This window comes from Bufo bufo, chromosome 10, assembly GCF_905171765.1.
Source record: "Bufo bufo chromosome 10, aBufBuf1.1, whole genome shotgun sequence".
Taxonomy (NCBI): domain Eukaryota; kingdom Metazoa; phylum Chordata; class Amphibia; order Anura; family Bufonidae; genus Bufo; species Bufo bufo.
In genome coordinates, this window is record NC_053398.1 from 55,513,038 (window position 1) to 55,527,370 (window position 14,333).

Below are 14,333 nucleotides of genomic sequence, written 5' to 3' on the forward strand. Positions count from 1 at the left end.
CAGGCCTAACTGTATCTAGTATATTGAACGCCAGATAAACTAACTTGGCCTTTTTTAAATAAATAAAAAATTCCCTCACTGGAATACTTTATGGCTTTTCACTGTATGGATTACAGATGGAATGACTGTTATATGTGAGTACCGCTTTCTTTGACAGATTCTAGTATGGGTACATATATGTTTTCCCAACCCCAGCACATTAGTTTGCTAATTCCAGATGTATGAAACGCAGGCCTAACTGTATCTAGTATATTGAACGCCAGATAAACTAACTTGGCCTTTTTTAAATAAAAAAAAATTCCCTCACTGGAATACTTTCAGGCTTTTGACTGTATGGATTACAGATGGAATGACTGTTATATGTGAGTACCGCTTTCTTTGACAGATTCTAGTATGGGTACATATATGTTTTCCCAACCCCAGCACATTAGTTTGCTAATTCCAGATGTATGAAACGCAGGCCTAACTGTATCTAGTATATTGAACGCCAGATAAACTAACTTGGCCTTTTTTAAATAAAAAAAATCCCCTCACTGGAATACTTTCAGTCTTTTGACTGTATGGATTACAGATGGAATGACTGTTATATGTGAGTACCGCTTTCTTTGACAGATTCTAGTATGGGTACATATATGTTTTCCCAACCCCAGCACATTAGTTTGCTAATTCCAGATGTATGAAACGCAGGCCTAACTGTATCTAGTATATTGAACGCCAGATAAACTAACTTGGCCTTTTTTAAATAAAAAAAATCCCTCACTGGAATACTTTCAGTCTTTTGACTGTATGGATTACAGATGGAATGACTGTTATATGTGAGTACCGCTTTCTTTGACAGATTCTAGTATGGGTACATATATGTTTTCCCAACCCCAGCACATTAGTTTGCTAATTCCAGATGTATGAAACGCAGGCCTAACTGTATCTAGTATATTGAACGCCAGATAAACTAACTTGGCCTTTTTTAAATAAAAAAAATCCCTCACTGGAATACTTTCAGTCTTTTGACTGTATGGATTACAGATGGAATGACTGTTATATGTGAGTACCGCTTTCTTTGACAGATTCTAGTATGGGTACATATATGTTTTCCCAACCCCAGCACATTAGTTTGCTAATTCCAGATGTATGAAACGCAGGCCTAACTGTATCTAGTATATTGAACGCCAGATAAACTAACTTGGCCTTTTTTAAATAAAAAAAATTCCCCTCACTGGAATACTTTCAGTCTTTTGACTGTATGGATTACAGATGGAATGACTGTTATATGTGAGTACCGCTTTCTTTGACAGATTCTAGTATGGGTACATATATGTTTTCCCAACCCCAGCACATTAGTTTGCTAATTCCAGATGTATGAAACGCAGGCCTAACTGTATCTAGTATATTGAACGCCAGATAAACTAACTTGGCCTTTTTTAAATAAAAAAAAATTCCCTCACTGGAATACTTTCAGTCTTTTGACTGTATGGATTACAGATGGAATGACTGTTATATGTGAGTACCGCTTTCTTTGACAGATTCTAGTATGGGTACATATATGTTTTCCCAACCCCAGCACATTAGTTTGCTAATTCCAGATGTATGAAACGCAGGCCTAACTGTATCTAGTATATTGAACGCCAGATAAACTAACTTGGCCTTTTTTAAATAAATAAAAAATTCCCTCACTGGAATACTTTATGGCTTTTCACTGTATGGATTACAGATGGAATGACTGTTATATGTGAGTACCGCTTTCTTTGACAGATTCTAGTATGGGTACATATATGTTTTCCCAACCCCAGCACATTAGTTTGCTAATTCCAGATGTATGAAACGCAGGCCTAACTGTATCTAGTATATTGAACGCCAGATAAACTAACTTGGCCTTTTTTAAATAAAAAAAAAATTCCCTCACTGGAATACTTTATGGCTTTTCACTGTATGGATTACAGATGGAATGACTGTTATATGTGAGTACCGCTTTCTTTGACAGATTCTAGTATGGGTACATATATGTTTTCCCAACCCCAGCACATTAGTTTGCTAATTCCAGATGTATGAAACGCAGGCCTAACTGTATCTAGTATATTGAACGCCAGATAAACTAACTTGGCCTTTTTTAAATAAAAAAAAAATTCCCTCACTGGAATACTTTATGGCTTTTCACTGTATGGATTACAGATGGAATGACTGTTATATGTGAGTACCGCTTTCTTTGACAGATTCTAGTATGGGTACATATATGTTTTCCCAACCCCAGCACATTAGTTTGCTAATTCCAGATGTATGAAACGCAGGCCTAACTGTATCTAGTATATTGAACGCCAGATAAACTAACTTGGCCTTTTTTAAATAAAAAAAAATTCCCTCACTGGAATACTTTATGGCTTTTGACTGTATGGATTACAGATGGAATGACTGTTATATGTGAGTACCGCTTTCTTTGACAGATTCTAGTATGGGTACATATATGTTTTCCCAACCCCAGCACATTAGTTTGCTAATTCCAGATGTATGAAACGCAGGCCTAACTGTATCTAGTATATTGAACGCCAGATGAACTAACTTGGCCTTTTTTAAATAAAAAAAATCCCCTCACTGGAATACTTTCAGTCTTTTGACTGTATGGATTACAGATGGAATGACTGTTATATGTGAGTACCGCTTTCTTTGACAGATTCTAGTATGGGTACATATATGTTTTCCCAACCCCAGCACATTAGTTTGCTAATTCCAGATGTATGAAACGCAGGCCTAACTGTATCTAGTATATTGAACGCCAGATAAACTAACTTGGCCTTTTTTAAATAAAAAAAATCCCTCACTGGAATACTTTCAGTCTTTTGACTGTATGGATTACAGATGGAATGACTGTTATATGTGAGTACCGCTTTCTTTGACAGATTCTAGTATGGGTACATATATGTTTTCCCAACCCCAGCACATTAGTTTGCTAATTCCAGATGTATGAAACGCAGGCCTAACTGTATCTAGTATATTGAACGCCAGATAAACTAACTTGGCCTTTTTTAAATAAATAAAAAATTCCCTCACTGGAATACTTTATGGCTTTTCACTGTATGGATTACAGATGGAATGACTGTTATATGTGAGTACCGCTTTCTTTGACAGATTCTAGTATGGGTACATATATGTTTTCCCAACCCCAGCACATTAGTTTGCTAATTCCAGATGTATGAAACGCAGGCCTAACTGTATCTAGTATATTGAACGCCAGATAAACTAACTTGGCCTTTTTTAAATAAAATAAAAATTCCCTCACTGGAATACTTTATGGCTTTTCACTGTATGGATTACAGATGGAATGACTGTTATATGTGAGTACCGCTTTCTTTGACAGATTCTAGTATGGGTACATATATGTTTTCCCAACCCCAGCACATTAGTTTGCTAATTCCAGATGTATGAAACGCAGGCCTTACTGTATCTAGTATATTGAACGCCAGATAAACTAACTTGGCCTTTTTTAAATAAAAAAAATTCCCTCACTGGAATACTTTCAGTCTTTTGACTGTATGGATTACAGATGGAATGACTGTTATATGTGAGTACCGCTTTCTTTGACAGATTCTAGTATGGGTACATATATGTTTTCCCAACCCCAGCACATTAGTTTGCTAATTCCAGATGTATGAAACGCAGGCCTAACTGTATCTAGTATATTGAACGCCAGATAAACTAACTTGGCCTTTTTTAAATAAAAAAAATCCCCTCACTGGAATACTTTCAGTCTTTTGACTGTATGGATTACAGATGGAATGACTGTTATATGTGAGTACCGCTTTCTTTGACAGATTCTAGTATGGGTACATATATGTTTTCCCAACCCCAGCACATTAGTTTGCTAATTCCAGATGTATGAAACGCAGGCCTAACTGTATCTAGTATATTGAACGCCAGATAAACTAACTTGGCCTTTTTTAAATAAAAAAAAAATTCCCTCACTGGAATACTTTATGGCTTTTCACTGTATGGATTACAGGTGGACTGGTATTAGTAGGGGTGACACAAGCACACCCAAGTCCCTGATGTAGGATTTCTATGGCACAGACCACTATTACAAGTGATTAATGGACGTTGGGAGAGATTGTGCTGCAGCACTAGTCCCAAGATGGCCGCCGCCTATCAGCCCAGTAACATGTGCCACAAAATGGTCTGCACAACCTTTAAAAAAAATAGCCTTGGACTGTGCTGCTAAATCGCTATTGGTCTGAATCCCAGGTGTAGATGTCTGAGTTGTTTGGAGCTTTGGAATGCACACTGTGGCAGCTTCTGCTGCAGCACTACAAGTCGCAAAATGGCGGCCGGCGGTCAGCCCAGGTACATGTGGATGGAAAAATCACTCTGGCCACTCTAAAAATAGCCAATCCCTATCAAAAAAGCAGCTCAGCTGCAGTTGTTCAGATGAATCACAGGTGGAGGAGAGAAATTTGCTTCCAGTTATTCAATTATCCCTGCCTATTCTCGCCCTAGCATCAGCTGCGTCTATCCCTGTTCTATTCACATCGGGAGTGAGCACGTCCCGACGTGCGCACAAGCTTATAAAGAGGCTGAGTCACATGCTGCACTTGGCCAATCACAGCCTTGCCAATAGTAGGCATGGCTGCGATGGCATCTTAGGGCAAGTAGTATGATGCATGTTGATTGGCTGCTTTGCAGCCTTTCAAAATGCGCCAAAATACATGCCGAACGACGAACCCGAACTTTTACGAAAAAGTTCGGGTTCGGGTCCGTGTCACGAACACCCCAAAATTCGGTACGGACCCGAACTATGCTCGAACTGTTCGCTCAACACTAGTGCTGATATTTCTATCTGGTCTGATGCGGCATTACAGGCCTTTTCTGCTGTGAAAGAATGTTTTGCTTCGGCCCCTATTCTGGTGCAACCGGACGTGTCTCAGCCATTTATTGTTGAGGTTGACGTGTCTGAGGTTGGGATAGGAGCAATATTGTTGCAGGGTCCATCACCCAGTAAATGGCGCCCATGTGCATTTTTTTCTAAAAAACTCTCGACTGCTGAAAGGAATTATGATGTGGGGAATAGGGAATTGCTGGCCATTAAGTCGGCGTTCGAGGAGTGGCGGCATTGGTTGGAAGGAGCAATTAATTCTATTACGGTAATTACGGATCACAAGAATCTGGCCTACTTGGAGTTGCCTAAGCAACTGAACCCAAGGCAGGCCAGATGGTCATTGTTTTTCACCAGATTTAACTTCATTGTCACTTATCGCCCTGGGGTTAAGAATGTCAAGGCAGATGCTTTGTCACGTAGCTTTCCTGGGGGAGGTGAGTCTAATGACCCTAGTCCCATTTTATCTGAAGGGGTGGTTATATCCGCTATTTATCCTGATCTCGAGGCCAGGGTGTTGGAGGCACAGGAGGTTGCTCGGGACTCTTGTCCTCAGGGGAAATTGTTTGTTCCCTCCGAATTACGTCACAAGGAGTTCGAGGAACATCACTGTACGGTGCTTGCTGGGCACCCTGGGAGCAGATCGACTGTCGATCTCATCTCTCGCAGATTCTGGTGGCCGGGGTTGCGTAAGTGTATTGAGGACTATGTGTCAGCCTGTGGTACCTGTGCATGTGCTAAGGTGACACATATTCGGCCTTCCGGATCTCTGCTTCCATTGCTCATCCCGTCCAGACCGTGGACCCATTTGTCCATGGATTTTATCACGGATTTACTGAATTCTTTGGGAAAGACTGTGATTCTGGTGGTTGTCGATCGTTTTAGTAAAATGGCACACTTTATTGCATTACCTAGTCTACCCAATGCTAAAACTCTTGCGCACGTGTTTGTCGACAACATCGTGAAACTACATGGCATTCCCTCTGATGTGGTGTCCGATAGAGGGACTCTGTTTCCAGATTCTGGAGAGCATTCTGTACTCGTCTGGGTGTACAGTCGTGGCCAAAAGTTTTGAGAATTACATAAATATTGGAAATTGGAAAAGTTGCTGCTTAAGTTTTTATAATAGCAATTTGCATATACTCCAGAATGTTATGAAGAGTGATCAGATGAATTGCATAATCCTTCTTTGCCATGAAAATTAACTTAATCCCCAAAAAACCTTCCCACTGCATTTCATTGCTGTCATTAAAGGACCTGCTGAGATCATTTCAGTAATCGTCTTGTTAACTCAGGTGAGAATGTTGACGAGCACAAGGCTGGAGATCATTATGTCAGGCTTATTGGGTTAAAATGGCAGACTTGACATGTTAAAAGGAGGGTCATGCTGGAAATCATTGTTCTTCCATTGTTAGCCATGGTGACCTGCAAAGAAACGCGTGCAGCCATCATTGTGTTGCATAAAAATGGCTTCACAGGCAAGGATATTGTGGCTACTAAGATTGCACCTCAATCAACAATTTATAGGATCATCAAGAACTTCAAGGAAAGAGGTTCAATTCTTGTTAAGAAGGCTTCAGGGCGTCCAAGAAGATCCAGCAAGCGCCAGGATCGTCTCCTAAAGAGGATTAAGCTGCGGGATTGGAGTGCCACCAGTGCAGAGCTTGCTCAGGGATGGCAGCAAGCAGGTGTGAGCGCATCTGCACGCACATTGAGGCGAAGACTTTTGGAAGATGGCCTTGTGTCAAGAAGGGCAGCAAAGAAGCCACTTCTCTCCAAAAAAAACATCAGGGACAGATTAATCTTCTGCAGAAAGTCTGGTGAATGGACTGCTGAGGACTGGGGCAAAGGCATATTCTCCGATAAAGCCTCTTTCCGATTGTTTGGGGCATCTGGAAAAAGGCTTGTCCGGAGAAGAAAAGGTGAGCGCTACCATCAGTCCTGTGTCATGCCAACAGTAAAGCATCCTGAGACCATTCATGTGTGGGGTTGCTTCTCATCCAAGGGAGTGGGCTCACTCACAATTTTGCCCAAAAATACAGCCATGAATAAAGAATGGTACCAAAACACCCTCCAAAAGCAACTTCTTCCAACAATCCAACAACAATTTGGTGAAGAACAATGCATTTTCCAGCACGATGGAGCACCGTGCCATAAGGCAAAAGTGATAACTAAGAGGCTCGGGGACCAAAACGTTGACATTTTGGGTCCATGGCCTGGAAACTCCCCAGATCTTAATCCTATTGAGAACTTGTGGTCAATCCTCAAGAGGCGAATGGACAAACAAAAACCCACTAATTCTGACAAACTCCAAGAAGTGATTATGAAAGAATGGGTTGCTATCAGTCAGGAATTGGCCCAGAAGTTGATTAAGAGCATGCCCAGTCGATTTGCAGAGGTCCTGATATAGAAGGGCCAACACTGCAAATACTGACTCTTTGCATAAATGTCATGTAATTGTCGATAAAAGCCTTTGAAACGTATGAAGTGCGTGTAATTATATTTCACTACATCACAGAAACAACTGAAACAAAGATCTAAAAGCAGTTTAGCAGCAAACTTTGTAAAAACTAATATTTGTGTCATTCTCAAAACTTTTGGCCACGACTGTACAATTGTCGGTCTCTTCGGCTTTTCATCCTCAGTCGAATGGACAGACTGAGCGCACTAATCAGAATCTGGAGACTTACTTGAGATGTTTTGTTTCAGAGAATCAGGAACAGTGCTCTTTATTTTTGTCGTTAGCTGAGTTTGCTATAAATAACTTAGACAGGAGTCCACTGATAAGTCGCCGTTTTTTGGGGCATATGGGTTCCATCCACAGTTTGGTACATTTTCTGGTGCTCATAATTCTGGCATTCCTGAGGAGGAACGATTTTCCTCTTCTTTGTCTTCTGTTTGGCGTAAAATCCAAAATAACCTAGAAAAGATGGGCAACAGGTATAAGCGTGCGGCTGACAGGAGACGTATGAGTGGTCCGGACCTGAGAGTGGGTGATTCTGTGTGGCTGTCTACAAGAAACATTAAACTTAAGGTACCTTCTTGGAAGTTGGGACCAAGATTTATTGGTCCATATAAGACCACTGCCATTGTTAACCCTGTAGCCTTCCGTCTTGAACTTCCTCAGGCATTGAAAATCCATAACGTATTTCATAAATCATTGTTAAAGAAATGTGTTGAACCTGTTGACCCGTCCTCCTTGCCTCCCACTCCTGTCATGGTGGATGGCAATTTAGAATTTCAGATAAGCAGGATTGTGGACTCAAGAGTTCTCCGGAGATCCCTCCAGTATCTCGCTCATTGGAGAGGGTACGGACCAGAGGAGAGGATGTGGGTCCCAGCGACCGATGTTAATGCTAGCCGTCTGGTGAGCGCATTCCACAGAGCTCATCCTGATAAGGTCGGTCCTGGGTGCCCGGAGGTCACCCGGAGAAGGGGGGTACTGTCACGCCGGTGACAGGTTTGAGAAGGTCTGAAAGATATCTGCACATTAGTTATCTAAAAGCCTCTTTTGGTCTCACTTTGTCTGTGTGTTGCTGGTATGTCCACACTCCCTGTTCAGGTGTGGATCATGTGACCTTCACCTCCCCCTATTTTGTCTGACTTTACCCATCACTCCTTGCTCTGGATAGCTTCATTTGGTTTTTGGAAGAGCTGGAGTGTGGTTCATGGTGAAGTCCTGTTCGTCCATCATCAGTCAGCCTCAGAAGTTAAGTGTTCCGCTTGTTGTGTTTTGTATTCCCCCCCCACCTTTGTTGTTTACTAAGCCTCAGCGAGACGCTGGTTCCTTCACCAGGGAAGGAGCGGGTTGTCTCTGCCCGGTCATTACTATTAGGGCATCTGAGGGCCACCAGGGTTTTCTAGGCTCCTGTGTATGGGCATCTCTACCATCGAGAGGTGCCCATACGGATAGGAGTTAGGGTCAGGAGCAGGGTTTTATAGGTGGTGACCCTTTTCCTTCCCTAGCGGTGAGGCCTAGTGTCTTTTCCCTTCCTTCTTGTTGTCCTTTGGTGTTCTCCCCTACAACATCCGTGACAGATCCACTCAGGGCTCTCACACATGTCAAAAACGGATCAGTTTGCATTCTAATGCATTCTGAATGGAAAAGTATCAGCTCGGAATGCATCAGTTTGCATCAGTTCAGTCTCCATTCCGCTTTGGAGACGGACTGAACGGATGCAGACACTTGTATTATCTGAACGGATCTGTCCATGACGGATCAGCACTAAACGCGAGTGTGAAAGTAGCCTAACAAGCAAGGTTTGCTTGAATTACAGAGGTATGAACTATTGCAAACCTGAAAGCAGCAGTATAATGGCAATTTGGATCCCCAGTCAGTGCAGCAAGGTGTAATAGGATTGCTAATATTACCTAGGTTGTACACTCCCCTATTGCATCCTGTTCAGCTTCAATACTGTGGAATAATTCCTCCCTATCCTTTCCCTACACTTCTAATCATCTGTCCCTGAACTTCTATTCAGCAAAATAAAAGTTTTCAAGTCTTTACTATCACTTTCCCTAGCACCTCCTAACGTTTCTCCCTGCACTAAGTACACTGGAAAATGGCTGAATCTAAGATGGCTGAGGCTATTTATAGGGCTGTGACATCACAGGACTGGTTGGCTGCTGATTGGCTGCATGCATTGCATTGTGGGTGATCCCTCGTTCCCAGAGTTCTTTGCTCCATGCCCTAGCATGTGCAGCAGCAATTTTAGGAAAAAATGTGATTCGTTACCACGAAGCGTCAGGAAATTCGGATTCTGTGCAAATTGAAATTTTCCTGAAATTCAGTTTGAATTCGTCAACTTCAATTCGCTCATCTCTATTAGTAAACCTTTTTGTGCCATTTTTTACTTAACGTGTTAACCATCAAGTTTAGCTTATTGGCAGCTAACATAAGTACAGGAGCTCTATTGCAGCACATGAGGCAGCATCACTGGATCCTGTGGGAAAATAGAAATAGCCAGAATTCTGAATCAGAAGAAGTCTGTCCTCCTTCTTCTGGTCTTTTTTGTGGTAGCCAACCCGCATCTCTAAGCAGTACAGTGTCTATCATCATCAGCTGATTCTTCCTCTACTCAGACTCCTCCTCCATATTCTATCAGTTAGACTTTGGGTCAGGTGTCCGTAGTGGTGCAGTTCCACACCTTTATCAAAATCTTAGCTTTTTCTGAAATTGAAGTCTTTATGTTATCAGCCTCAGTTTTTGCAATATTCCATCTGTTGGAAAAACCTGGTGTCTGTAGTGGAGTTGTACTGCACCTTTCTCAAAATTTAATTCTGCTGTATTATATTCGTACTTCTGCCCAGCTGTTCATTTTTTTAAATTGTTTAAAATGTTCTCTTTTGTAAATGGCTGTGACCATTCCCTGGCACATAGTCTGTTCCCTGACCCCATGGACTTCTGGAGAGGCAGATTGGAAATGTGGCCAGAACTGGCCCAATTTGAACTATTTACTGTCTTGTCTGGGGCGGAGGGGGAAAGTTTGAAAGGGCTAAAATGAATAAAAAATTTAAGAAAAGAGAGAACAACAAAATATAAAAAAAATCTTAGGAGACCTTAGAGTGTTATATGCCAATTTTCAGGCCAATTGGAGCATATTTGATTTATGTAGAATCAAATCAGAGTCTTTCTAGTTCATGGTTATTTCCATATTGTAATCTAACTTCCAGTGTGATTGCATAAACTAGGCACACTGGAATCTAGATGTTCCTAGGCAAACTGTATTTCTATAGCACCATGACTTCCACAGCTTTCACCAGTAAAAGCCAGAAAATGCAGTGTGTAAGTTTCAATAAATGTCTCTGTACTTTTGTTGTGTCTGTGCCAATCACTGGTGGTGTTGCACATGTAGTTGGCCACTATTGACTAAAAGTGTATTATTGCACTTACCCAGTTTCAACATCTTCTATGGTATCAGGCAGTGGTTTATTCACAGTCTCAGGCAAAAGGTAGACGAGTATCCCAGATATTATTGGTGAACCTCCATATATGAGCAGAGGCAAGAAGGAATGGAATTCACCTAAGATCTTCACAAGAGGGGCTACAATGCCACCCAAGCGTGCCATGGTGCTACCCAAACCAAGACCACTCTGTCTGAAAATGAAAAAGTCTATTAGAGTACATGCAATGTATTTATTACATTTTTAAAGAGAGCTGAATATATTCGGAGGAATCTTAGATTGATAGCTTTCACTTTTTCAAACTACAATTGCAATGACTTTTATAGCTGTATAGAGAAGCTGTTGAAGGCCCTGTGGTCACATAACCAGGCTGTGCATGTTATAAGATCAGATAGAGTTGTCACTGTCCAGGCCCATGTGTGCAGAATAGATTATGCAGACACTTTTATATATAGTGTGTGATGCAGCATGAGAGAGAGAAAAGCCCTATGATTTACAGAACCATTTCTACAGAGAACAATAGACATCAACCATTACAAAATGTGTCCAAGAAAGCTTACAATACCATTGAACTGTGCCTATAAACTGGGCTATATTGTGTTTCTGTCATTGTTGCAAGTAACATAAAGATTGCTTAAAGGGGTTTTGAACAGATATGCTCATGTAGTTGCTTACCTCACGTATATCTTTCCTATTCTTTCCTATATCTTTCCCTCTGGTTTGTTTCCATCCTATATGTAGCACTTTCTGTTGCATCCAACCAAACACATGATGCACTTCTCCTTCTTTACCACAGCTCCAGCACTGCTTCTAACAACACCCAGCTAGTTTATAGATGCTCCGACCCAGCTAGTTACATAGACACTCCCCTATCCCCTTGGACATGACATCACAGGAAATAAGAAATAGCTGTATGGACATGGTCACATGATGACACAACCCAGAATGGAAGATAGGAGCAATAAAGGTAAAATAAATGTATTACAAAATTACAGCAACTATCGTAAATGATTATTTTACAGGATGTTGATGCAAACCAGAAAACCCCTTTAACCACCTAATTGTTCTGTCCAAGTTCAACGCAGGCTGTGGGAAAAGTACTTAAAGGGGTTGGCCACCATACGCATAAAAAAAAAGGGTCCCAGATAATAACTAAAGCCACGAGGTATTTGTAGAAATATACTGTGTACATATAATTTTTCTAATCTGTTCAGCATAGCATGCTCCCATTGATCAGAGGATGTGTGGGCAGAGCAGCTTCAAAGTGAAAGTAAAAATCCCAGCATGCATCACAGCAAGAATTTTCAGAGGAGTGATCACTAGAGTTGAGCGAACACCTGGATGTTCGGGTTCGAGAAGTTCGGCCGAACTTCCCGGAAATGTTCGGGTTCGGGATCCGAACCCGATCCGAACTTCGTCCCGAACCCGAACCCCATTGAAGTCAATGGGGACCCGAACTTTTGGGCACTAAAAAGGCTGTAAAACAGCCCAGGAAAGAGCTAGAGGGCTGCAAAAGGCAGCAACATGTAGGTAAATCCCCTGCAAACAAATGTGGATAGGGAAATGAATTAAAATAAAATTTAAAAAAATAAAAATGAACCAATATCAATTGGACAGAGGTCCCATAACAGAGAATATGGCTTCACGTCAGCAGAGAATCAGTCTCTTCATGCCATAGCAAAGAATCTGGCTTCATGTCAGCAGAGAATCAGTCTCTTCATGCCATAGCAGAGAATCTGGCTTCATGTCAGCGCAGAATCAGTCTTCATGTCATAGCAGAGAATCAGGCTTCACGTCACCCACCACTGGAACAGGCCACTGTCACACATTTAGGCCCCGGCACCCAGACAGAGGAGAGAGGTCCCGTAACAGAGAATCTGGCCTTATGTCAGCACAGAATCAGTCTTCATGTCATAGCAGAGAATCAGGCTTCACGTCACCCACCACTGGAACAGGCCACTGTCACACATTTAGGCCCCGGCACCCAGACAGAGGAGAGCGGTCCCGTAACAGAGAATCTGGCCTTATGTCAGCGCAGAATCTGTATTCATGTCATAGCAGAGAATCAGGCTTCACGTCACCCACCACTGGAACAGGCCACTGTCACACATTTAGGCCCAGGCACCCAGGCAGAGGAGAGAGGTCACGTAACAGAGAATCTGGCCTGATGTCAGCACAGAATCTGTCTTCATGTCATAGCAGAGAATCAGGCTTCACGTCACCCACCACTGGAACAGGCCACTGTCACACATTTAGGCCCAGGCACCCAGGCAGAGGAGAGAGGTCCCGTAACATAGAATCTGGCCTTATGTCAGCGCAGAATCAGTCTTCATGTCATAGCAGAGAATCAGGCTTCACGTCACCCACCACTGGAACAGGCCACTGTCACACATTTAGGCCCAGGCACCCAGACAGAGGAGAGTGGTCCCGTAACAGAGAATCTGGCCTTATGTCAGCGCAGAATCTGTCTTCATGTCATAGCAGAGAATCAGGCTTCACGTCACCCACCACTGGAACAGGCCACTGTCACACATTTAGGCCCCGGCACCCAGACAGAGGAGAGAGGTCCTGTAACAGAGAATCTGGCCTTATGTCAGCACAGAATCTGTCTTCATGTCATAGCAGAGAATCAGGCATCACGTCACCCACCACTGGAACAGGCCACTGTCACATTTAGGCCCAGGCACCCAGGCAGAGGAGAGAGGTCCCGTAACAGAGAATCTGGCCTTATGTCAGTGCAGAATCAGTCTTCATGTCATAGCAGAGAATCAGGCTTCACGTCACCCACCACTGGAACAGGCCACTGTCACACATTTAGGCCCAGGCACCCAGACAGAGGAGTGAGGTCCTGTAACAGAGAATCTGGCCTTATGTCAGCGCAGAATCTGTCTTCATGTCATAGCAGAGAATCAGGCTTCTTGTCACCCACCACTGGAACAGGCCACTGTCACACATTTAGGCCACGGCACCCAGACAGAGGAGAGAGGTCCTGTAACAGAGAATCTGGCCTTATGTCAGCGCAGAATCTGTCTTCATGTCATAGCAGAGAATCAGGCTTCACGTCACCCACCACTGGAACAGGCCACTGTCACACATTTAGGCCCCGGCACCCAGACAGAGGAGAGAGGTCCTGTAACAGAGAATCTGGCCTTATGTCAGCGCAGAATCTGTCTTCATGTCATAGCAGAGAATCAGGCTTCACGTCACCCACCACTGGAACAGGCCACTGTCACATATTTAGGCCCAGGCACCCAGGCAGAGGAGAGAGGTCGCGTAACAGAGAATCTGGCTTCATGTCAGCACAGAATAAGTCTTCATGTCATAGCAGAGAATCAGGCTTCACGTCACCCACCACTGGAACAGGCCACTGTCACATATTTAGGCCCAGGCACCCAGGCAGAGGAGAGAGGTCGCGTAACAGAGAATCTGGCTTCATGTCAGCACAGAATAAGTCTTCATGTCATAGCAGAGAATCAGGCTTCACGTCACCCACCACTGGAACAGGCCACTGTCACACATTTAGGCCCCGGCACCCAGACAGAGGAGAGGTTCATTCAACTTTGGGTTGCCCCGC

At 42.9% G+C, this 14,333-nt stretch overlaps 1 protein-coding gene across 4 annotated transcripts in view; it reads right to left on the reverse strand.

Annotated features, from left to right (window-relative positions):
* Nucleotides 1–14,333, reverse strand: part of LOC120981168 (solute carrier family 22 member 6-A-like) — a 313,139-nt gene that overhangs the window by 33,936 nt on the left and 264,870 nt on the right. For all 4 annotated transcript variants that reach the window (XM_040410685.1, XM_040410686.1, XM_040410689.1 and 1 more), the window contains exon 10: nt 10,749–10,952. In XM_040410685.1, the coding sequence (XP_040266619.1) occupies nt 10,749–10,952 (204 nt within the window). The remainder of the gene's footprint in view (nt 1–10,748; nt 10,953–14,333) is intronic.